General features: G+C 42.2%; 1 protein-coding gene across 2 annotated transcripts in view; it reads right to left on the reverse strand.

Annotated features, from left to right (window-relative positions):
- Positions 1-470: 470 nt before the first annotated feature.
- COL28A1 (collagen type XXVIII alpha 1 chain) overlaps positions 471-25,718 on the reverse strand; it is a 161,694-nt gene continuing 136,446 nt past the window's right edge. The window contains exons 27-34 of one of the 2 annotated variants that reach the window (XM_088018326.1): positions 24,601-24,669; positions 23,967-24,047; positions 23,846-23,881; positions 18,562-18,598; positions 16,388-16,942; positions 14,684-14,841; positions 2,871-3,009; positions 471-643 (exon numbers count right to left, since the gene is read on the reverse strand). In XM_088018326.1, the coding sequence (XP_087874452.1) occupies positions 471-643; positions 2,871-3,009; positions 14,684-14,841; positions 16,388-16,942; positions 18,562-18,598; positions 23,846-23,881; positions 23,967-24,047; positions 24,601-24,669 (1,248 nt within the window). Of the gene's footprint in view, positions 644-2,807; positions 3,010-14,683; positions 14,842-16,387; positions 16,943-18,561; positions 18,599-23,845; positions 23,882-23,966; positions 24,048-24,600; positions 24,670-25,718 lie in introns of both variants that reach the window. The other variant, XM_088018325.1, reaches the window with a different exon arrangement.

Consider the following 25,718-nt stretch of genomic DNA (forward strand, 5'->3'; position numbering starts at 1 on the left):
ACCCAATCCTTCCCTACCATCTCCCTTTTGCTGCAGGCAGGGCTGTAAGGGGGTTGGGGACCGAGGCCAGTGAGAGGGACTGGGCGTTGGGACAGGACAGGAGTTTAATCCAACGTAATGCGTAGAGTAAGAATTAATGTTGCTCAGAAGCACATTGCAAGCTGTGATGTGGCTAGAACCTGTGCTGTGAGGTTACATATCCCTGACTCAAACCCACTTTTCAGTTGGGTAACTGTTCAGGAGTCCCTGAACTTCTCAGAGCCTCCGCTTCTTCGCCAATAGCAATAGTTAATACCTACATCCTAGGGTGGTTATAAGGATTCACCTATGTTTATAAATTATAAGTACTCAGTATATACTCAAATATGGTGTTTTATTTGTATTGGGTGAATATGTTGAAATTATAGAGGTTCTTTCTAGGTTTGCTGATAGAGATGCAGCCTTGACTCATTAGGGGTTGATTCACTTACTCATCCTTGAACGCAGATTTCTTGACATTCGTGTTCACTGTTGAATCTATTTCCTGAGCCATTACAGCCGCTGAACCAAAAGCGGGCACAGGCGTTGACCTGTTTGTCATAATACCATCGAACCACGTATTCGCCACAGTTTCCTGGCTTTAGGGCTTCCAAGCATCTAGGATCTAGAGTGAGAAAAGGAAAATGTGTTATTATAGGTTTTGCTTTCCCTGAAAACATGAAAAGTGAGAGCTTTACAAAGTTTATTCTCCATGCACCCTAACATGCCAACTACGAAAATTTGGTTCCAAGGTAAAGAAGTGTTCCCTGGTACCTAAAATACTTCCTCCACTACCTGCAACTCCACCATTAGATACGCCTTTGAAAACATAAAAGTTTTTGATCTTCATGAAACCTTATTAAAAGGGCTATTTCCCAGAAAGTATAGCACTGTGAGCCCTCATTGGCTAATACCCTTGTGGGGATTAGTTGACAAGGGAAAAATAGGACTTCATCATTTACTTTGGACTTGATTTAAAATCAGATTAACATTGGAATAAAGATGATCTCAGCCTTCTGTACACATTTCTTCCCAGTGTGTTCCTAGAAAGTGCCACTGTGATCACATGTAATTGTGCCTACTAAAAAAGGAAAATCCTTTTAAGTTACCAAAAAATAAATAAATAAAATAAAATGAAGGGCTCTCTTTATATCACAATTTTCTTTTAAAAAGAGCAGTTCCTGCGGCGCCTGAGTGACTCAGTTGGTTAAGGGTCCAATTCTTGGTTTCGGCTCAGGTCCTGATCTCAGGGTCGTGAGATGGAGCCCCATTGTGGGGCTCTGCGCTCAGCAGGAAGCCTGATTAAGATTCTCCCTCTCCCTCTGCCCCCTTCCGCGTGCTCTCTCTCTCTCTCTCTCTAAAAAAAAAAAAAAAATCTTTAAAAAGAGCAGTTCTTGCAGGACAATAAAAACATGAGCTTTTAATGTCCATTTATGAATAAATTTTAGAAACACTTCCACTGTAGGGCACCTGGGTGGCTCAGATTGTTAAGCGTCTGCCTTCGGCTCAGGTCATGACCCCAGGGTCCTGGGATCGAGTCCCGCATCAGACTCCCTGCTCCTTGGGAGCCTGCTTCTCCCTCTGCTTCTCTCTCTCTCTCTCTCTCTCTCTCTCCCTCCCTCTCTGTCTCTCATGAATAAATAAATAAAATATATATATATAAAAGAAACACTTCCACTGTAAAGGAAAAAAAAGACAAAGGAGAACTACCATAATAAAGCCATTCATTTAGTCCCTTTTTATTTTGTGGTTCTCCTTAGTGCCTTGATTAGTATTCCTTACCTGAAGAAGTGATTCCAAGGTGAGAAAAGCCACAACCAAACAGGTACTTGCTGCCTGAGACTTGTGATCTGTGAGACAGTTTATATGCCACAAGCTTCATTTCTCAAACGAAACAAGCCTTCTCTCCATCTCCCAGAATCATTTCCCCAGATAGGGAGCATGTCTCGATTCCTTTTTTCCTGAAACTAACCTCCAAATCTACCTCTTCTCTGAAGACTCCTTAGACCAACTGGAAAGGAGTAGTAGACTTTCACTATCTCCACTCTTAAAACAATAAGTAAATATTGTATATTGTGTAACTTGTCAAGCCAATCTCAGAGCTTCTTTTTGGCAAGGATCTTGTCTCTCTGGCATGTCCTTCAGAAACTCTGTATATAATGATTGATTTCTGTAGATAGTAACTCCATAGAAAATATGTTGATGAGGAGGAATCTAGATTCTTGCTTTTTTCTCCTCTACAATCTAAGGGTCAAAAATTCAAATGTCTACATGTGTCAAGGTCACATATAAGACAATAGGGAGGGGTAGGGGCTATGGGAAAATGAGAACACAGTCTTCTCTAAAGGCATTTACATTTTAAAAAGCAATAAACATTATAAGAACCTTAAAATTTTTTATGGACCAAATTTGTTCTATAGCCAGTTTTCTAATTTGACATATAATAATGAAAAGTGTCTTTTGTCTTCCCTGTTTAGGGTCAAAACATGTTCTTTTTTTTTTTTTTAGATTTATTTATTTATTTATTTGACAGAGAGAGACACAGCGAGAGAGGGAACACAAACAGGGGGAGTGGGAGAGGGAGAAGCAGGCTCCCAGCTGAGTAGGGAGCCCGATGCGGGGCTCGATCCCAGGACCCTGGGATCATGACCTGAACTGAAGGCAGCTGCTTAATGACTGAGCCACCCAGGCGCCCCCAAAACATGTTCTTTCTGAATGAGATTTTAGAGCCCACCCTTTCTGTGCTTTGACATTGTAGACGCAGCAGCTGATTGGCAGGTGTCTCCTACCTTTGTGCACCAGCTTTTCTGGCTGTAAGTCCATAACGGGACTTGGAATTCTGGTTTCCAGACCCTCTGCCCCATCCTCAGGGTGGCCAAGCAATGGCCCCTCCGTGGTAGCAGCCTCAGGTGAAGGACTGGTAGTCAGGTGGTCAGCCCAGCTAGGCTCTGGAGGCTCATTCTCTTTGTCCTGGGCTCCAGTGACACTGACCTACACAAAACACTCACATTTTTGTTTCTGGTGATATCAAGTCAGAAAAGCTAGTTTGCTTTGGGAAACATTTAAGGAAAAATTCAGCATTGCTTCTTCTCCCCAACTCTCCAGTATTATTTCAATCAAAGCTCAAGAAATGATGCCCCTCTTCTATGTCATGCATCCCCGAGTACCTAAGTTATGGACTTTCCCACTGCCAGGCATGGATGCTTTTGTGCTGGGCCTTCCAGAAAGATCCACATGCAGGGCAGGAAAGGTGTGAGCTTAGGAGGAGTTAATCTTCATTCTTTTCATGGTCACTGGCTTGAGGAGGGGAAATAACCACGAGTTTCTTTGAACTTTTTTTAAAATAGCCTTTTCCTCTCCATTTCTTAACACTAGAGAAATTAACAATATATTCTAAAATATCTACAACAAACTCTCAGTCGATTTTGAGATTGGGAATGGGGGTGGCAGAGGACAATAAGACAGCTGAAATAAAAATAGTAGCAATCACTTTTCATCTCATCCTATTATCTGGACCCCAGCAAATGCCAATGGTGCAGGATGCTTAGCTTCTAAGAAGTTCTAGAAATGTTTGTTAGCTAATGAACAAAGGGATATAATTTCAAAAGCAAGTTTTCTGGACTCTCCATGTTTTATCTAAATTTATGATATGTAATGAGACAAGGAAGAAAAGGTATTTTGCTTCAAAAGAAAAAAAAGTCACGTCAGTTATCCTTGATTACCATTGCCAGGAGCAAGGTCAATCTTTTATGGGACCGATTAAGTTCTTTTACTTTTTTTCCCTTGGATCCCAGCTACAGGGAATTGAATCAGTCATTTAACTTGGTTTTGGCACAGGATGGTCATTTATCCTTTCAGGCCCTCTTTTTTGTTTTTCTTTTTGTTTATTTATTTAAACAGGCAAATGTGTGAGCTAAGTAAAGTCATTTTTGATGCTTCTTACCTGTAGTTCCTATCATCCTGTGACCAGAGCCAGCGGTCATCATTAGCAGCTCTCCGCTGTCTCAGCTGTTCTACTTTGATTCTGTGTACACACGTGCACACACACACACACACACACACACGGAAACACACACAAACACACGGAAACACACACACATACACGCACACAAACACACACATACAACATATACACGCACATACACACACGCACACACACAAACACGCACATACACACAAACACACATAAACACACACACATACACACAAACACATACACACAGGGAATAGCTAATCAATTCTGTTACTTTTGTGTGTATATTTTTACAGTGATTAAAGGACTACCAGTTAATGTAAACATTTCCATTGGGACGAGTCTGGTCATCAGCCTGATAGAAAAGGCACTCAATTCAAATACAATCATGACTTTTCACTAGCCCCAAAACACAACTTTTGGGACAAATGGAGGTAAAACTGTGGGCCACCTGGCATTCATCTGTCTTTGAGAATGATCTTGTGTGTACATACATCGATTTGAATGGGAGCTTCTGTTATCATCATTGAACTAAAGTTTAAGGCTAAAGGAAAATTTTGTGAGTACTTCATTTCCTATAGGGGAATCTAAAGCTCCAAATGATTAAAGAAAGAACTTCCCCCAAATCATTGGCAAGCTAGTCGTAAAATTTGAGAAATGCCTGTTTTAAGAAAGACCGTTTTTTGGTTTTGCTTTGTTTGCACATATTTTGTTAAGGAAAAAATAAGTTAAAAGCCCGACCAAAGAGTAGTTTATCAAAGATAAAAAAGCCAACAGCTATTAGGTTACACTTCAGATATCCTATCTGTCAGATGAGAAAATTCCTTTGAAGAAGTGCACCGGACAGCAGTTTTCTTCAAGGAATAAACTTCGCCTTTAAATCATTACCTTGTTCAAGCCTTAAGGCCTCATAAGTTATTCTTGACCTCTTGTAAGTTTAGGAGTGTGTGTTTTCTTCCTCAATCACCACATCATTCGAGAATTTTTTTTAAAGATTTAGTTGTTTATTTATTTGACAGAGAGAGAGAACACAAGCAGGCAGAGTAGCAGCAATGGGGAGAAGCAGGCTCCCCACCGAACAAGGAGCCCGATGAGGGGCTCTATCCCAGGACCCTGGGATCATGACCCGAGCCGAAGGCATCTGCCCAACCGAGTCACCCAGGTACCTCTCATTTGAGAATTTTGACTACTATTGCTACCTCAGGTTCTAGAATAAGTGAAAATAATTTTTTTTCATAAATGAGAATAATTTTATCTTTTGGTTCCATGAGATCTCAGATTATTTAAACAAATGCATAATTACCACAGATTGCCATTTTTATAATTTTCTTGTTACAAAAACATTCATTGAAGGGAATTTAGAAAATCTGGACAAGCAACAAGAAGAAAATAAAAATCACAAGGGATTCCACCTCCCAGAAATAATCATTGTTGATATTCAGGTGTACTTTTACCTCAGTTTGTTTTCCTATGTGCATATTTTAAATGAAAAATATGCTGTAGTGTTGGGTTTTTATGTTTTTAAAAATTTAATATATTATGGTTCCATATATTTTACTGTGACCATAAAATACCATTTAATTACATGACTATATTTAAATACATAACAACAATACCCTTTTTAAAACATTTGCTTTTTTTTTCCCTGCTGGAAACCACGTGGCTGATCCCTGGATTAAGGAACAGGCATATTCTTGGGACTCCTGAGTGGCTCAGTCAGTTAAGCATCTGCTTCAGCTCAGGTCATGATCCCAGGGTCCTGGGATCAAGTCCCGCATCGGGCTCCCTGCTCAGCGGGGGGTCTGCTTCCCCCTCTGCCGCTCCCCCTGCCCATGCTCTCTCTCTCTCTGACAAATAAATAAATAAAATCTAAAAAAAAAAAAAGAACACACACATTCGAGGCTTCTGAGACAAAGTCTTCTCCAGAAAAGTCTTACAATTTCCACTCTCACCAGTGAGTATATTTTCTTAAAGGATCGCCATTTACTAGCTATTATGATTGGAAAAAGGGATAATTACTAGTTTGATAGGTGAGAAATTCTTCAACTGCTGTACACAGCCCAACCACAACCTGTCTCCACACATGAACACCCTCGCCTGTCACTCCTCACGGCACACCAAGCTACGACCTTTCATTCCTTCCTCTTCATTCAGCCGCAAGCCCTTAAAGTCAGCTGTCCCACCAGGGCCCAGGAAAAGTTGGTCCCCAGCAGCAAGACCTTGCCCAGTAACCCAGTCAGTCCTAACACTTCCCTTCTGGTCAGTGCAGAGCACCTCCTAATGCTCCTCTTCTTGGCCCTGATCATAGAGAAGTTAGCCTTTACTCCGACACTATTTTCTATCATTTCCGATTTCACACGTGTAACTATCACCTCCCTGATAAAAGAAGCTAAACCATGCCACGTTTTCTTCATTTTCATCTCTTGCCTCCCCCTCACCACTTTTTTCTTTCCTTTTTGTCTTCTTTTTAAAAATCTTTAAACACTAGGAGAAGGAACGGAAAAATGAGAGGGGGGTGGAATTGGAGGGAGAGACGAACCATGAGAGACGATGGACTCTGAGAAACAGACTGAGGGTTCTAGAGGGGAGGGGGGGGGGGATGGGTTAGCCCGGTGACAGGTATTAAGGAGGGCACGTTCTGCGTGGAGCACTGAGTGTTATACGAAAACAATGGATCCTGGATCACCACATCAAAAACTAATGATGTATGGTGACTAACATAATAAAATTAACAAAAAAAAATCTTTATAGCATAGAACAGTAAATAGTAGCCATTGGAAAAATTCAGAATGTGTTAGAGGGAGAGAGAAAGAGAGAGGGGACTTTGGATTAATTATTCCACTCCTTTAGGTTTTATGTCATCGTTTTAAAATAAAAGATTAGACCCTGACATGACTTCTATCTCTAAAAGTGGGATTTAAGCCGCCCCAGACTTGCCTGGCAGAATGCACACCACACTCATGACGGTTACTGGCTCTGCAAGAGAGGAGCAGGATCAGACTGAAGGACACACAAGGAAGGACTTGAACTGTGTCTGAGCGAGAGTGCTGAACAAGTGGGAACACTAGTCAGGCGGTGGGCACTCAGATGTTTGTTACATGTATTCTCTGATCTTTTTATAAATCTTAAACCTAAAAACAAAAGGCTGCTGAGAACTGTTAGGGACATCTGAAGTGTGGGCCGTGTGCCTCCCCTGATCGCCTGCAGCTGCCTGAGAGGGTGGACGACAGGATTTTATTCTGGTTAAAACCTCTCTTCCATTTAGTATAATGCCTTCCATTCTGGCCACTCCCAGTAAATGTTTCTGACTGTTCTTTCTAATCACATATTTTTACAAAAAGAAGAGTCTAGCAATAATTTCTTATTTTGCAAATGAGGGAACAGAAACCGCAAGAAATAGGTGATTCACCCAACGTCAGCAGCTATCAAATTTCATTTCTGAGATGTCATTCACTGTGAGATACACTATAAATTTTTAAGATCTTCTTAAAAAGACCATAACACACTAAATGGATGCATCCCAATCTCTGAAATAATAAAATAAAAAATATTAAACTGGGGGCACATGGGTGGCTCAGGCAGGTAAGCATCCGACTCTCGATTTGGGCTCAGGTCATGATATCGAGGTCATGAGATGAAGCCCCACATCCAGCTCTTTGCTGAGCGTGGAGCCTGCTTAGAATTCTCTCTCTCTCCCTCTCCTTCTGCTCCTCCCCCACCCCTTAAAATATATATATATTTCAGAGCCAAGGAAATAAAGTATTTAGCTTCAGGACTGAGAATACAAGCCAAGTTTCCTGACTTCTAGGTCCAGAATATTTCTTCTAGATCAACCTGCAGTGTGTTTTTTTTTCTCCTTCATAAGATAGAAGTATCTTATGTTCTAAGGGTAATACATCTATTATTAGCAATATGTGAAACTTATACAGCAACTTCACTAAGCAATACTAATATTAGTTGTTATGCAGCGTTTTATCAAGAATTTGAGGATTTTTTGACCACCACAATGAGAGAGTATTAATTTTATCTTATAAACAAATAGATTATAATATTGATCAATATAACCGTATCTGTATATGTGGCTTAGTCAAGGCCACTTACAAATAATTAGGTCTGATTGCAGGAAATCAACTTAGTTTTCCTGTCAGTGGAGAATCTAAACTAACAGTAGTCTCAGTCCCAAGTTTTTTTTTTTTTTTAAAGTTTGAAAAGTCCATGTGTTTTACAGGCATTGATTATGGCCTTGAATAGGATATTTCATTTAATAATGAGTATAGTACGACCGGGCAACTTATAGAATTTTACTTGAATAGGACATTAGGAGAAAATATACATGTACTCAAATGTTTTTGTTATATTTCCTAATGCACTGTCATGGAGGCTTAATACCTAGTTAAAATACATGCCATTGTATTATACACAGGTTTTTTTAAAGGTAATTCAGCCAAAATGGAATTATATATAGGAGAAATAATTCAATGATGTTATTTTTAAGAGAAAAATAAATGAAATGATGCTATCACCAAGTAAAGAATAAACTGGAAAGGATGTAGAAAAGCGAGATAGGACAAGAATTTTAAGACCATATTAATATAGACAGGGAATGATCAGATCTCAATCCCAGACGGTAGAGGGATGGATGAGGAGAAAAGAGTTGATGGCATGGATAGAGAGATGATGAGAACAGACCGAAGAAGACAATACCAACAAGTGTGGAAGATAAAGTAAGAATAAAGTAAGATAAAGTAAAGACGCTGTCCAGGTTTCTTGCCAGGTGCCTGGCTGGTTGGTGGGACTATACCCCTAGAGAAGGCAATCTGGGGGGTTGCATTGTGAATATATTCCATGGTGAATGCCTGCAAAACACCCAGAATAAGACCTTCATGATCAAAAATGTGAATCCGGGGCCCAGGAGAAAGGTCTGGACGGGGGAGGCAGATTGGAGAGTTGTTAACATAAGAGAAGAAGGCTAAGGATCAGTCTTAGAAAAGTGAAGAGTTTAATATTTAAGGAGTAAACAGAGAAAGTGAAACCCCAAAAACCATTGAGAAAGAATGCTAAGGTGGGTGGGAGGGGGACAAGCAGAAAGAGGGCTCTCCAAACCAAAGAAAGGAGTGGCATAGGGTTCTACGCAAAAGAGGAAATAAGAGGGTGGCAACAGGGATGTGGCAATTAGGGCATGGCTGGTCATTTTTCCAGCAGAGTTTCAGCGGCATATTGGAGGCCAGTAGCCTGACGTCAGAGGTTTTCCCAAGTGAATGGAAGTGAGGAAGTTGAGAGGGAGGGAAGGAGAGTGAAAGGATCTGTGTGTGTGTGTGTGTGTGTGTGTGTGTGTGTGTGTGTGTGTGTGTGTGAGACAAAGAGGCAGAGACAGCAGAGACTGGCCTATGGATAATTTTATTATAAAAAGAGATAGGATAGTAAGCAAGAGGGACATGAACTAAGAGAGAGCTAGAGGATTTTTTTTTAGATGGGAGAGTCTGAAGACTATTTACTAGCTATAGGGAAGGAGTCAGAAATAATTGGCAGGAAAGGAAATCATGGCACTACAGTGAAGCAAGGTCTGAGTTTTGGAATGGGCCTCAGAGCAGAGGTGGGAGACTAAAAGGTATCACATCAGAATTGAGGGTAGAGCCTAAGGTCATGTTTTAGGATGAAGGGACACATCCAATTCCAGTATGAAGTCAGAACCTGCTCAGGGCCCTAGTTTTTAAAAAAAAAAATTGCCAGGGGAGCCAATTTCAGAAGTGGCCTTCTCTAGACGGATCTCGGGGTGAAGTAAGAATGAGTAAACATTGCAGGGAAAGGAGGGTGAGACATGGGAGAGCCAGCAAGAGTGACAATGCGATGGAGACCTTGGAGCAGCTGAGTGATGATGATAGGAGGGGAGAGATGAGGCAGGTGGCAGGGGGAGCAGGGACAGGGTCACACTAAATGAGAAGGTGGACAAAGAGAGGGTGGGACGGCCAGCAGTCAGCCTGCTGTGTTCGTTTCCTGACATTTATATCAATAAGGTGTACATTTCCTCCACGGAAATGAGGGACCAGCATCCTAAGCACTGGACTACACGTCCCGGTGATAACAAAGGCAAGGAGAAGACTCACAGCTTCCCGCTTCCTCCACCACATGTCTCCACCTGGTGCAGAGCTACCCCCAAGGACCCTTCCCATACTAGCTTGACTCTGCCCTTCACTGGCTTGTTGTGGAATCACTCTGCCTAGAAATCCCACAGCCTCCTTTCCACCCAGAGGAATATATCTCTGCTGCCAGTTATCTAAGTTATTTGCAATCAGGGAACAAATTTTCATAATACAAAAAGAAGCTTTATGGGGCGCCTGGGTGGCTCAGTTGGTTAAGCGACTGCCTTCGGCTCAGGTCATGATCCTGGAGTCCCGGGATCGAGTCCCGCATCGGGCTCCCTGCTCAGCAGGGAGTCTGCTTCTCCCTCTGACCCTCCCCCCTCTCATGTGCTCTCTCTCTCTCTCTCTCTCTCTCTCATTCTCGCTCTCTCAAATAAATAAATAAAATCTTTAAAAAAAAAAAAAGCTTTATGGATAAGGTAGACAGGGCCTCTTTTCTACTCTTTCAACTGGAAAAAAAAAACCCTAGAATATTGTTACAAGAAACTAGTTCCGGTGAATAAGCCACCTGTATGCTGACATGACTTTATTAATGTATTTAGAATGACAAAGTGTTATTTCATGCAGGAAATTAATATGATTATTTGCTTAATGGACCATTACTGGATATAACCAGTTAGTCTGACTAAATGATGTTTACTTGATTTTATTGCCCCGCTTCCATTTATATCTTGGAAATCTTAACCTAACTGGCTAAACCCAGAAAGAATAAAGGAACGTGCGTGCCAACATTATTAGTTCCATAAAAGGTAAGGATTTTTTTTAAACAGAATAATTGATGCCTTTCATTGAAGAAAAATTTTAGATTTCTTTTTTAGCCTAACATTTGGTATAGCACTCATTTGGTCACTAAGTATTTATTGAGCATCTACTGTGTGAAAGATGAAGCACATTTTTAAGTCGTGAGTGGGACACAAAACTTAATCAGACACAGATCACATTCTCAAGGAATTTAAATCCATTAGGAGAGTTGAGGTATATACATAAATAATTAACAAAGTAAAATGTAACACATTCCAAAGCAAGTATAAATGATCCTGTGATTTCAGGAGAGGAACAGAGTAGAATGGATGTGCATGTTTAGCTTCCCGAGACTGGCCCGAAAGAGCAACAGAGCAGGGGGTTACCGAGGAGTTATGAATTTAGTAGAACCTGGGAAATCCGTCTGCTCTCTGCATTTCGAACACACCTGTGCACAGATGTTGAGCGTACCTTAACTTCATTCCACAATAAGATAAAATGCTTAATATGTAAGTCTTTCTTGGAGGTGGAAACCCTTTGGCTTAGATTTCACACAAAAGTATAAATGACTAGATTTTTCTCTAGGAACAGATTTCAACAGAAAGAAGAAGAAGGAAGGCTAGCACCAGATGCTGTAAGGAGTGATAGAGGCAACAGAGAAAGGAAAGAGAGACACAGTAAGGGAAATAGGACTTCTGAGATGGTTTGTTTTGTAGTATTGCCTAGGGCAGGCTTGGGGAAAATCTGAGAATTGAAAAGTTTGGACAGATTCACTTTACAAGTTTGGATACTGTATATATACTTTTAGATAAAGGGTGGGTATATAAGTATGCTTTCATATTTGTGTGTATATGTCACATATACGTATGACAGAGATAACTGTGAATATCAATGCATACATGTTTGTTCAGACTAAAACCTATCAGGAACACTCATTGTTGAAAATTCAGTCTTGCCTTGGTGCTTCTGCGAAGGGAGCCAGGGTGAGAAGCTCTAGAGATGAGGGCTATCCAGGAAGCTCAAGTCCATTGCGTGCTTTGCTATCTCAGGGGCACCCGATGAGACCTAGCTGAGGCTCAGTTTCACTCTATGTGGCTCTTGGTGTTCAAAATCCAAACTATTTTGGATATACTTTTCTTACGCCCCCCCCCCCATAGGTCCTAGAATGCTCCATCTGTCATAATCTGTTAACATCGCTCATCTCTCAGCACCTTCTAACTTTCTGTGCCATTATACCAGAGGCAATGCTGTTCCTCATTCCATGTTCTAAGTGCGTTGGAGGTCCCTCAGGCAACTCCGCTTTATCTGGTGCAAAGCAAGCTCAGTATTTTCCTTCAAAACCCCCCAGCCTGCCTCCTCTAGTCTCCAGCTCAGCAGACAGTGTTTCAGTTCACTCCAAATCCAAGTTAGAAACCCAGCTGGCTAACCTTAGGCTAACCCTAAACTCCAACCCAACCAGTCACTAAATCCTGTTCATTCTACCCCAGAAATGGCTTCCAGTCCACGCCTGCTTTCAGTCTGACCTCCTGGACTCTTGCAAGACTTCACAGCTCAGCCCCAGTCTCCTGTTCTCCTATTTATCCTTTGCACAGCAACAGGGTTATTCCTCCCACAAACCAAACATGACCATATGACCCTTGCTTTACAAACTCCTCTGCTTTCTCCTGGCTGCCTGGCCTACACATGAAGTTCAAGCTCCTTCACTTGACCCATGAAGCATGTGACTGTCTAGCTGTAGCATTCCCCATCCTGCTACACCTACCTTAGGCTCCAGTGAGACTGAACTTTTCCCAGTGTCTTGAAATGCCGTGCCCTGTGGAATCCCCCTTTGCCCACACGTTCCCTCTGCTGGAAATACCTTTCCCCTTACTCTTGTCATGACAAACTCCTACTTATTCTTAAAACTTAGCTCATTGCCACCTCTCCTGTAAAGCCTTCCTTGACTCTGAAATTAACTGCAACATCTCTTGTGCCTCATCCACAGCTGTTAAAGTTCTTAATTCTTGTATGCATCCATCTTCCTGAGGGGCCATGGACTTCCCCTGGACAGGAACTGTGTCATAAGAGCCACCCCCTGGTATGGTAGTAAATGATCAGTACGTGGTATGGAATGCACTGATTATAGGGAGAGCTCGGAGTTTAAGTGCCACTTGCTAGATGAAACCTGAGTTTGCTCTTGTCTAGGAAATCTTCAGGAAGGGACGGATTGAGTAGGAGAGGGGCAGAGTGATAAGTCACACAGGCAGGCAAGGCCCCAGGAGCACTCCATGCTCCGGAGGAGATAAACTGTGTACTCTACTGTCTGTAATTTACCTTTAAAAGCTCAGTGAAGACCAGGATTGGCAAACCCCATGGGCCAAATGCAAGCTTTCATCATAAAAACTTGTTTTTAGAAACAAGTTTTATCGGAATGTAACCATGTTTGTTCAGGTAAGTGTTGGCTGTGGCTGATTTTACACTTCAAAGGCAGAGCTGAACAATTGCAACAGAGATCAAATGACCTGCAAAACCAAAAAAAAAAAAAAAAAGTACTATGTGGCCCTTTACAGAAAGAGTTTGCTGACCCCTGATATAGACCATGTGGTATAAATGTATAGGTGAATTTCAATCTACAATCCAGGGGCACTCTGTTGCTCTAATTGGAATTACCCATCTTGGAGTCAGTCAGTATTTAATCAAATAAAAATATATTAGAGACTTTACTACCCTTTTTTGAACGGAATATAAAAATCCAGTGAGTCCTACAGTCTATCCCCGTAGGAATGGCAACCTAGGCCTGATTCCTGAATGGCCCTGGGCCCAACTACTGATCTGGAGGTTTCTCAGGGCCTTAGTCCAACTAGACAGTGAACTGAATCCTGATGCAAGACTATTGTTGCACTTGCTCATAATGAATCTTTCATGTTCTTTCATAAGAGGACAGCGCAGGGACTTCCTCAGGGAATGGGCACAACTTAGAGAAAAAGGGCACAACTCCCACGTACCTGCTAGCCAGAGGATGTCCGTATGTGTAGTAGAGATCAGTCTAGACCTGCTTGGCTTGTAACTTGGTGGGGAAGAGACCACAGCACTCCCTTACCAGGAATTATGGGAGGCTTTCCAATTTTCACCTAAAAGAACCTAATAGTTGTTGCTCTTGATCTGAGGTCAGTGCCCAGAAGCTTGCTATGAGGATAGTCACATTTGTCTTAATACATTCGGGAGGCAGTTCCCTCATGCACGTGTATTTGAGGAGCTCTGAAACAGAGCATCCACCTTGTACCATATGCGTGCATAGCCTCCCAGCCGGTCTCCACTCTGAGCACAGGAGGTGGAAGCTAAATGAGCAAGAACATGGCTTGGAATATGGAAAATGGCAGGAATATGGAAAATGTGCACACTTGGAAGAAACTTGAGAGGGTGCAAAGTGGGGAGCATGTACCCAGATGGATGAGGGGGAGTTGTGACCTTGTATGAAAGGATCTGTAGAGCATGGCAAGTGGGTGATTCAAATAGTGCTGTGTTAATCTGTTCTAGTGTACATAATTCATTTGGTGGTAGCTGGGGCCTACTATAAAAGTATTATTTGCAACGTTCAATAAATAATTACTTATAAAATATGGAAATATTGAAAAATCTCATATTCATGCTCACAAGCCCCAGAGCTATTTCAGAACTAGAAATCTGAAGGCAAAAGTACTACTATTTATAGCCAAGGACTTGAAAATATACTTCTCTCAGTTGGTTCTTGACAGTGCAGGCCAAGACGGTCTTTGACGTAAGACAGAATACACAATTTTAAGCTCATAAATTAAGCAAGACAGTTACTTACAGACTCCGAAATTTCTTTCTGAGGCTCTGGCGTGGATTCACCAAGTTCTTCCCCTGATATCCCAAATCCAGGTTGAAGTGGCGGTGAACCCAAAATTTGAATGAGGTAGGAATCAAAATCCTCACATGTTTTTTTAAACAATTTTTGCTTCAGGGTGTCTTTTAAAAGAAAAGTAGAAAAGGGGAATAGTAGGGGCAAAGCCTGTTTAAAGAGATCTTCCATGCTTTCCTTAAAATAAACAGACACTTTCCCATCACTTGAGGTCAACTGCTTGGTGAACTAAGTTTTAAAGCATTTTGGGGATCATCTAGAAGAAGCCATCTAAAATAATTCAATTTGACTTAATAATGTACAACAGCCTATGGAGTCAAAAGAATCACTTAAATCCTTGCTATCCAAAGCATCAGTTAACTGAACTACTCTGTGGAAGGGGCGGGTCTCCACCCATAAAGAGTATAATGGGCAGTTTCTGTGGTTCCCTAGAGAGCAAAAGGCCAGCCAGTCCAAAAATATATCCCTCATTAGCTGGAATGAATTACTAACTCCTTTGGCTAAAAGATGATAAAGCTCTTTAGTTATTAAAGGATAATGTCTCTGAAATGTGTAATATATCTGGCCAGTCTAACACAGTAACAGCCCAGTGAGAGAGACTCTGTCCGATAAGCCCACCAGTCATCCTGCGGGGCGTTCAGGAAACGAAACCACAGAAGAAAGGCCTGGAGAAAGGGGAAATAGAAAGTGGGAAGGTTCTGGACAGGACATACTACCCTTCAGGCAAGCCGGGCTGGCAGCCAGAGTAGGCGGGGAGCAGCATGAGGGCAAGGAGAGGCTGTGCTAGGCCACGTCAGCCCCCACTCCTGGAAGGATGGACAAGGAATGATGGAGCCAAATGGAAGCCTGCAAACACGTGAAGCATACGTTTCACCTACTTCACAAGCTCGCTGGATGTGACTCCTGCCACAAGTTCTCAGGTGCCAAAGAATTGGAACGTGTTTCACTGTGAAGCAATACTGACCACATTCTAATCACAGATGTGTCAGTGTCTTAGAATGCCTCTCTGGGCAACATCAGTTCGTGTGACAGGGGAAAGTAGCAAAGGGAAACCCACCAGATTAGCACTGACTGTAGGATGAATAGCCACAATGTGGAACTTTAAGATAAACTCCCCACATCAACCTGTTTACTCTTCCTTAGTTTCATAGTCTATAAGAGCAGCAAATGGAGAATAGAAGAGATGAGAATTATCCCCGTTACTTGGGTTTCTCATCTCTCTAGATTACCATAACTTTTTTTCATTCATCATGCACTTCTTAATTCACTTTGGTTCCATGGTTCTTTTCTGCCTTGCTGCTGGCTTCCTGCATCTCTTATGCAGCTTAGGTCACTTTGTGAACATTAACTAGGCTTAGCCATACCCCAGATCCTACTCTTTCTTTTCAACCGTGTCCTTGACCTTAGATAGCCCAGTTAATCAACTCCAAGGCCAACTCAGCACTTATTCCAAATGAATAAAGACAAGAGATTATACTCTCTAAACTGGACGACTGCTAAATGTTTTTTGCCTTCTGGAGTTTACGTGTTCAATTTAGTGTTGGCGTAAGCCTCATTAGCCTCCTTCTGATTTCCATTTGTGGTCAGGATAACCCAGCGATGCAGTACTCGGAAGAATAACATAAATTCCTTTCCCCTGGTGCTGAGGCTTACCTTGCAGGGTAATGAAGTCATCAAATTGATAAACGTGCTCACTATCTGGGTCAGTAGCAATGAGATTCATTTCTTTGTGGAACATTTCGAAGTTGGGGTCATTTTTCTTCACTACCCCAATCACAAATATTTCCACATTGATGTCACTGGCTTTCTTCACCACTTCCGTCAGATTCTTTGCATCTCGGGTATCAGTCTGCCCATCAGTGATGACCAAGGCCACCTTCTTTACACCTGGCCTTGCGGCTTCAAACATGTGGTTGGCCTCATGGAGAGCTGAGGCTGTGTAGGTGCCTTCCCCCAGATACTGCATGTTGTCCACAGCCAACTTGAAGTCGTCCTTGTTGGAGAACTGAGTCAGATGAGCAACTTTCTCCACCTTATGGCTGTAGTTGATGATGCCTATGCGGGCTGTAGTGAGGTCCAGAGCAACCTGGTCGGACAGAGTCTTCACAAGACTTTTGATGATCTCAAAGTTCTCTGGCCCTACGCTTTCGGAGCTGTCAATCACAAACAGCAGTTCTAGAGGAGTCTCTTTGCATTTGGGCCCACACCCTAAAAGATGAATGTTGAGATAGAAACATGGCACGAATGAAAATCAGAACATCACTGACTGGCATCAGAGTGGTTTGAGAGAGGGGCAGCGAACCACCAGAGACCTGGATCATTACCTTCCCTTTCTGGGAGTGTTAACAGCTAACAGCTGTCCCCCTTCTGGTTTCTATATCTGACTTTTTAGAAAATAATGTACTGCAAAAACAACCTCCCCCACCCCCACACAAAAAACCCCATCAAATGGCACTGTAGAGGACACACCTATGTGCCAATTTCTCAGATTAAAAAATATATACTTTTAGAAGAGTCTGCATCCCTGTGTGTCCCTTCCTGATTATATTCCTCTCCCTCTCCCTAAAAGAAAACCCCAGCCTCAATTTGCTCTTTATCCTTCCAGCATTTGTATTTAATCTGAATCTGAAAGCTAATCTTCTAGTCTTCCACCATATCCTTATGTGACAACTGATATTTCCTCATTAGCATGACAATTGGGTGGAGTGATGGATTGAAAATGGTTAATTGTGGGGAAAGGATTAGGGCCCATAACTGTACAGAAGAACAGCTGCCCCAGACTCGAGTTTGTGTCCCCAGTCGCTCACAATGACGGCAAAGGTGGCTCAGTGAGGCCAGCAGTCCGTCCATACTATGACACCTCTTCAGGGGAACGATCTCAGAATGCTGGTTAATAAACAACTTCTGTTTTAGGGTTTACCATTCAAAGCAATCATTAGAGTTACCAGGAAATAAGACTTATCAGGGCTCCGTTGGTTTATTCATATCCCCATGTTGCCCAACAGCCCTACCACAAAAAATCATGAGGAAACTGGGTGCTATTTTTGCCGGGCTTCTAGAACTCCAAAGCCCCATCTAAATTGGCCTGTCATCATACAGAGTACCCGATGGGTTCTTAACATCCAGAGGTCTTTTGGGGGACAAGCCATTTCAGGGGTTCCCTGTATGGAAGAACAATGACATTTCTGCCACGTTTCTCTTATCTCCATTATTTTATTAATCTCTTGCCTTTTGGCTAATCTCTTTTCTTCCTCTTTCTGCTAAGTCTATTTTAAGTCTAACGTATTTAGCCATAGAGGCATTTAGATAGAGCTATGAAGCACGATGACTGACAGCGTCCTCCTGCCTTGGAAATGAAATGCACTCTAGAAATTGTGCTCAAAACTCAATTCAGAAAGACTTCTTGCTTCAGGAAAAACACAGACATTATAATCACCAGCCAGACTGGATTCAAATGCCAGTTAAGCCCTTGTGGTCCTACTTCCTTTGTTGTTTTTTTCCTTCCTAAGCTCAGGTAAATGTCACTGAATACAAATGAGCTCTGTGCTCACAAAAGGCCTGGCTGCCCACAGGCTCCAGGGCCGGTGTCTCCACCCCTCTTAACCACCCTGGGGGGATGATTTCTTTTTTTAAATCAGGAGTCCACAGCCCCTCTCCCCGCATCTTTCAGTTTCCCATTGACTTTCCAAATGAACTTCAAACTTTCTCATAGGCTTTCTCCCCTATATCTCTGGGTGACCACATTTATCTTGACCAACACAGAACATAGTGGCTGTGGTACTTTGAGGGGATGGTATCTTTTTTTTTTCTTGACGGTCAAATCTTACCACATATTTCAAAAATAATTTTGATAATTTCTTCTCTCTGGAGGACAAAAAGAAAATGTATTAAATATATGACCATAACATTTTTTTCCTATCATCATAAAAGCTGTGTCTTGTTACAGTCAACATGGAGCCATTTGCGTTTATTCTTCAGCTGAAGAAAATAAATGGCACAGAGGTTAAAAGGTAGCTAGAATATATCATAACTGAAATGTGTTTGAGTTGTGAAATGTCAGAGCTCAGACTTCTAGAGTTCACAATTGCGGCTCCAGCATTTATCAGCTGTTTGACCTTGGGCATTAGATGACCTAACAGTATCTGTGTCTCAGGGCTGGGGTGCAGGTCAAATGAGGCTACGCACACAGAACTCTTAGGATAGGGTCCAACTCCATAAAGTATAACTTATAAAGAAAGGTGTGGGTGATGCTTGCCATCAGTTACACAATTTAGCCCACATGTGCTGAGCAACCAAGACAAGTACCAGGGCCAAAAGAGAATTCATTCTATGCTGTATTCCCTCCTTTTCTCTACCACCGTCCAGTTTTGCAAGTCCCCTCCCCAGGTTCCTGATACTCTCACTTAGGCACTTCCATGAAATGTCCCCATGTTCCTGAATGCTCCTTCCTGGTCCTGCTGCCATCAGCTCCAGCAGAAGAGCCCCAGGTGAGGGGGGGAGGGGGAGTGAATGTGCCAACGCCCTGCCCTGAGTAGCACGTTTACAAATAACTGTGATGGGACGATGGAAAACAGAATTCTGTATTTGCCCAAGACAGGAAGCTGAAGGGAATGATGAACTTTGTTAATAGAAGCCCAGAAAATTTCAACGGGAAGGAAGCAAAACTAAGAAGATCTAAGAAGATAAAATTTAACAGTTGCAAAAGTAAAGTTTTAAAGAAAAAAATCCACAATGACAGAATTGGGGTAAAGATGACATCGCTGGTGATGGGACTTAACAGAAACATGTACGGAAAATATTCAGAGCATTTTAATTTAATTGTACAATTGAGTAACAGCCAGTGTATCCTGATACATTTACATTAAATTAATTTAATTTAATTGTACAATTGAGTAACAGCCAGTGACTCCAAGTGGCTATTTAAAAAGAGCTCCCAATACAATATTAATACAATTATATAAAATGAGGAAGCCAACAGTCATCTTTTGGGGGGGGGGCTTGTCATGTTTTTCCACATTTAGAGAGGCATTTAATCTGAAATCTGAAACTAGGATGTGTCTAGAAAGGGAAAATGCATATATTTATATATTTACATTGTGTCTTTAGAAAGGGGAAATATATTTATATATTTATGTTTAATTTTCTACAAGTGAAGAAAATACTAGACACCAAGTTTATTACAGTTTTTCACTTAACATTGTGTCATACTTAATTTCCCATATTATTAAGTATTCTGAAAAACTTGATTACTGAAGTTGGATGCATGGCCATTTTAAGGCTCTTGATGCATATTGCCAAAGTGACCTTCAGAAAGATTGTAACTGACACCTCTAACAGCAGTGTGTAGGAAAACCTATTTTATTTTAGACACATAATACTGGTTATTATTTTTATATAATCGCTGCCACTTGATAGAACAAGATATCACATTGTTTTAAGTTATACTTATGCAATTCTTAGGCTAAATTTTATTTCATATGCATGTTTCCGAGCTGTATCCTCTTGTGCAAGTTCTTTGTATGTCCTTGGTCTATTTTTTCTATTAAGATATTTATCTTTCATTGACTTGTAAGAATAATTTTTATATCAAAGTTGCATTTAAATTCTTCTTAATGTGCTTTTATGGTCTAACCAGGTCTAAAAAGCTTTAGGTACTCACATATATCAACCTTTTCCTCCTCTTCTTCGCTTTTGCTTGACTAAAATTGTTTTATTTTTTCCACTCAAATTGCTCAATGACTACTTTGGCTATTTTTGCCAATGATGAAGTCATCGAATTTACACCTATCAAAAGATTCATAGTCTAGTAAGCAGTAGACAAATAAATACTTTTGTAAGTGCTATGCTATTGGATTGGAGTCAAGGAACCACAGGGGTCTGCTGGGAATTGCAGAGGTGGGAGCCAGAGGGTGGGTCCAGGAAGGCGGATTACAAGCAGCCTGGGGAGGAAAGAGGGAGAATGGGAGGAGCATTCCAGGCAGGGGACCAAGTACACAAACACGGTGCCTTGCAGTACTTGAGTAAACTTAGGACACAGGGTACGTGGCAGAGAGAATGACAGGAAATGTGTAAGACAGATGAACTCTAGAAGGCCTTTGTGTCAGGTTGAAGAGTGTGAACTTTATCGTGGGCAGTGAGAAGATGCATGGTCCCTAAGCAGAGAAGAGATCTGATCACGCTTTTATTTTAGAAAGGTGACCATGGCAGCCGATGGAGGGGTTTGAGTTTCCTAAATAGTTCGGGGGTGTGGGGGAAGTGACACCAGAAAGCAGTGGTGGTGGTGCTAAGGAGGAAGGATTGGTCTAGAGGGAACTTTCTGAGGGAAAATGAAGGGGTTGGTGGGTAATTGGAAGGAAGGGTGAGGAAAGAGTCTCAGAGGAGGCAAAGGATGTTGGCCCACTCTCTGAGATTAGGGAGGAATGGAATAGGAGCAGGGTGGGGGCTAACAAAGATCACTGGGCTCCGCTTGGGCGTGGCTGAGTCTGATGCATCGATGGGACAGTCAGCTGGGGATGTCCAGTAGGCAGTAAGACGTAAGGTCTGGTGCTCAAGAGAGCAGTGCAAACTGGAGGCAGATTTAAGGAAGGCCGGCATACAGCTCGCTGTGGAAACAGCAACGGCAGATGAGATTTCCTAGAGCAGAGCTGTCCAGTCTGTTTTAAACCAGTGTGTCCCTGCACCTCCACTGGTTAAACGTATTCTTTTGCATGTTTATAACATGAAGACAGTATGTTGTCACTCTCCATACAACTTTGCTATGATATCAAACTAGCCTTTTCAGACTGTCCATCCCTCCTTCTTTTCATGGCTGTCCCTGCCTCAGAGTTGGAAGACCAGAAGAAAGAAGACTGAGGGCAGACACTGAGAAATGCTAACATGTAAGGGATGGGTGGAAGAAGACTCTTTTTGAAGCAATTTGGCATGAATTCTTGCGACACTGAAATCTGTCAATGGTATTTGCCTCTTAAAAGAGTAGTTTACTAGTCTGGAATGAATCTACAACTGACAGCTGCTTGGGGATACATTTGATCAGGGAGAGAACGTGGGTGGGGAGAGGGAAGAGGCCTTCTAAGAACAGATTTATGGGGGAGTTGCCTGGATTTGGCACCAGACAAACCAACTCCATCTACAATGGCTCTGCCACTCGCTAGCAAGGCGACTTCAGGCATATCGCCCAAACTTTTCTGACTTAGCATGTCTTTCATGGAAGTAAAGATAATAGTACCTACCTCACGGAGCTCTCCTGTAGATTCGCATGGAATCTTGGGCAAGAGAGGGCTGTGGCCTGCGGCCTGTCCCCTTCCCATTGCACCCTGTCCCCACCATTTCTACACTGCACGGGGCTTGGGCCAGCATTCATGGTGTGAACAGTCCTTACTTCTGAGCTCTGTCCAAATTCCCTGACAACACTTGCCCCTTGCCCACCTTCTGGGGGGACCCATGCATACAGGCCAGTGCTGTCAGCTTTCCAAATGGGCCATTTAGGCAGGCAATTTGGGGATCTTGTGTATCCAGCGTGTAGAATGGAGTGGGCGTGTGCTCAGGGTGCTCACTCTCCTCGGCCCTGAGGACTCCTCACCCAGGGGAAGGGGTGCGGCTAAAGAAGCACTATAAGTCCTGTGTGGGGGTTCTAAAACATGAGCCCTCAGGCACCCTGCAGTACTAGGTAAGAGGAAGGAGCCCCGGAGGTGGAGGAGCCTAACACAGGACCGGTCACAGACTGGAATCTCATTGCAGGCAAATTTGCTCTTCCTTCAGTCATCCTTCCCTGCTAGTCCCTCTTCTAGAATCTAGAAAGCCAAGGTCAGCAGAATGACATTCTCATTTCTAAGATCTCTGCCTCTTGGTTAAAAGTCTTCTGCTCAAGCAATTAAAGCCTAATGTGGCCCCAAACATCATCAGACATCCTTTTGTCTGCTCTCGATCCACATCATTATCTACGCCTATCATAGCATTTATCAAATGACAGGTGAACATCCTTTGCTTGTCTTTCTTTCTAATGGGCTATGAGCTCCCTGAGTCCACAGACACAGTCTCTTAATCTCTGCTGCTCCCCTGCCTATCTCAGAGCCTGACCCAGAATACGCACCCAATAAATGTTGGTGAAATGAGTGAACAAATGAATGGATGAAGGAAGGCAGGCCCTCTCCTCATACTGCGTTAGGAGGGAGGATACAAACCTATGGGGATTGTTCCTCTGGGCATTTTACAGATACTCTCCCTGATACTTTGGGGGAGGAATTGATGTGTATGTAGCTCTTTCATACGCCATAGGCATCTGGGGCTATCTGACTTGTGGTGAGGAAGAACGAAGAGGAAAAGGCAAACAGGCCATAAAAAAGTGTGTGTTCTGTTTGTCATATGCTCAGCTCTCAGGTCTTACCTTCACTACCTGAACTCCAACCCCTTACACCTGGATTTGCTTAGCACAGCACATAGGGTCAGCATCCCCAGACTACGACCCACTGAAAAATCCAAAGGAGGATAAAAGAGAAGGTTCCCATTGCTTCTCCACTCCAGGAGATGTAGTGCCTTCCAATGAGAAAGGAAGAAATAGACTTTGCTATAGAAATTCTAGAACTTTAGTACCCTGTGAGACTTTGAAGAGTTTCAGCTTTTTATTTGCAATGGTGTAGGGAGCATAGGGAAAAGTTTGCCAATGCCTCACAAGTTTTGTTGAATAAGTGAATTAGTACATTCAAGTAATCTCCATTTTGTGATGGCTATTCTCCTCAGAGCACTTCCTAAAGGATCTACTTCAAGGAAACCGAATGCCCCATTTGGAAATGTGAAGGACTGTGTAAAGTAGAAGTCATTTGGTCATTTGGCTTGTTTAAACAGCTCACCTCCTTGTTACCCTGTCTGCCAGGGGTCACAGGGGAGTGTCACACACCACCACAAGGCCGGGTGAGGGCTGCCTGGTATTCTTTCTCCCTCATGCTCAGATCAATTACCTCATGCATCTCAGTCAACACTGGGCTTGTAGCAGTGCTATCATTAAATAGCAGCTGGAACTGTGTGTCAAAAAAATTCATTCTTCTGAAGCTAAAACATGAATGGAATAATTTTTCAAGCACAAACCCTCAATTACCCTCCAGGATGGATACTCACTGTAAGTCCTACGTCTCCCTTTGGTCCTTGTAACCCCTACTTAGGGGAAGAAGAGTAACAGTCAATATAGGTTGGAAGTAATGTATAAAATTACAGTAAGACTTTAAAAATCACTCCTTGCCTGTCTTCCTGGGGATCCAGGCTCTCCAATTTCCCCTCTATCGCCTTTCTTTCCCATAGTGCCCTGTTCTCCATGCTCTCCCTTTAGAATATAGTGAAAAGAGAAGTTTAGAATGTAAATATTGAAGCCAAATAAGAAAAACTCTAAAATTTAATTCATTTCCCAGTGGTATCTCTTGAAGACCTGTGGTTCTGGTTGATACAAATATACTACAGGAAAAAAAAAATGGGGGGCATTATATTTACATTCCCCCCAGGTACCATGATCTAATTCATGATGAACCAGAGATCTCAAGGTGAGGAGACCTTGAGATATGATCAGAACAGCTCACTGTCTTCAGGAAGTTCAACTATTATAAAATTTTACAGCAGAGTTATCTGGTGTCTTCTACAGGGTATGTTGTAAGGATTCACTCCTTTAGCAGCTGGCTTTCAAGGATGAAGAAAACGAGATTTATAAATTAAGCATGTATATAGTCAGGAAAGGAAATCCGTAAAGATTTGCTTCCAAATGGATTTTTTTTCCTCCAAGAGCTATAAGGATGAATGACCAGGATGAGAGCTCTCCCAAAGCTCACGTGAAGCTATTGAGATCCTAAACCTAAGCATCTTTCTAAGGTCCTAAAATAACTTACCTTCTGGCCAGGGAGGCCACGGCCTGTCATGCCCTTTGGCCCTGGAAAGCCTTGGGGTCCTTGCTCCCCCTACACAATATGAAAAAGGGATCAGCCCATTAATTTCCCAAGATAACTCAGAAAATTCTTTGTCAGATATACACTTGCAGTCCCAAAACTACATTGTAGCATTATCTAAATTTGGGGGGAAATGTATATGTCAGATGGGCTCATTGCTTTGCTAGTAAAAGTTGAACTTCTGAATCTGGGGTAGAAGTAAGGAGCTGGTTTACAGCATTTGCCTATTTCTGTGGTGTAATTACTCCCATCTTGGCCAATTTTCAAACTGTGAACATCATGTCAACCAGTTCACAAATAACAAGCAGCTATTATTTCAGTTGTGATATTAATGGTGATTTTTATAATCTTCTCTACATTTTCTGTATTTTTGATATGCTAAAAACATGTGTTGTCTTAATAAAGGAGGAAAAGGGGATATAACAGCATCTCTCCCCAAATGAATGCCAAGGAACTGTTTATATAATTACCATATACTGTTAGTTCCAGCCCTGATAATTGGTACCATGAATCTATTTATTTAGTACCTCCTTAATTCAGAAAATAAAAATGTTTTCATTGCATTGTTTTTAACTGCCCCCTCTCTTACCTTAACTTTTTCTCCTGCTCCCCGACCCCTGCCCCCAAAACCACACTGATTTAAAGGGCTTTCATTATGTTGAGTGGGAAACAGAAATAATCCCTGTTGAGTATACAAAGTCATAGTTCTGACATGGCTTAACTCTAAATCATTGTTAGCAACAAGTCTGTGGCAAAGGTTTGTAGACCCATGAGCTACTGAGGTTTCATTTGCTTACCTTGAACATCTTTCTCAAAGGTACCCTGACCACACCTACTAGAATCACTGGTATGCTTAATGAAAACCTCAGACAACGAAATGAGAATCCAAGATGGGGGTCGGGATAAAATATGCATTTTGCCATAGGCCTGCTAGGGCTTGAGAGACACTATTCCAGAAGGCAGGATGGGCTTTCGAAGGATAGCCTGGAGGGGGTCGCAGAGACCTGCTTGGGGACCGTTGTAACTTTGAGTATCAGCATTCCTCACCCACCCCTTCTTAG

The sequence above is a fragment of the Eumetopias jubatus genome, unplaced genomic scaffold (assembly GCF_037043125.1).
Source record: "Eumetopias jubatus isolate StellerSeaLion01/CBP00866 unplaced genomic scaffold, mEumJub1_p1.0 scaffold_14, whole genome shotgun sequence".
Lineage (NCBI taxonomy): Eukaryota > Metazoa > Chordata > Mammalia > Carnivora > Otariidae > Eumetopias > Eumetopias jubatus.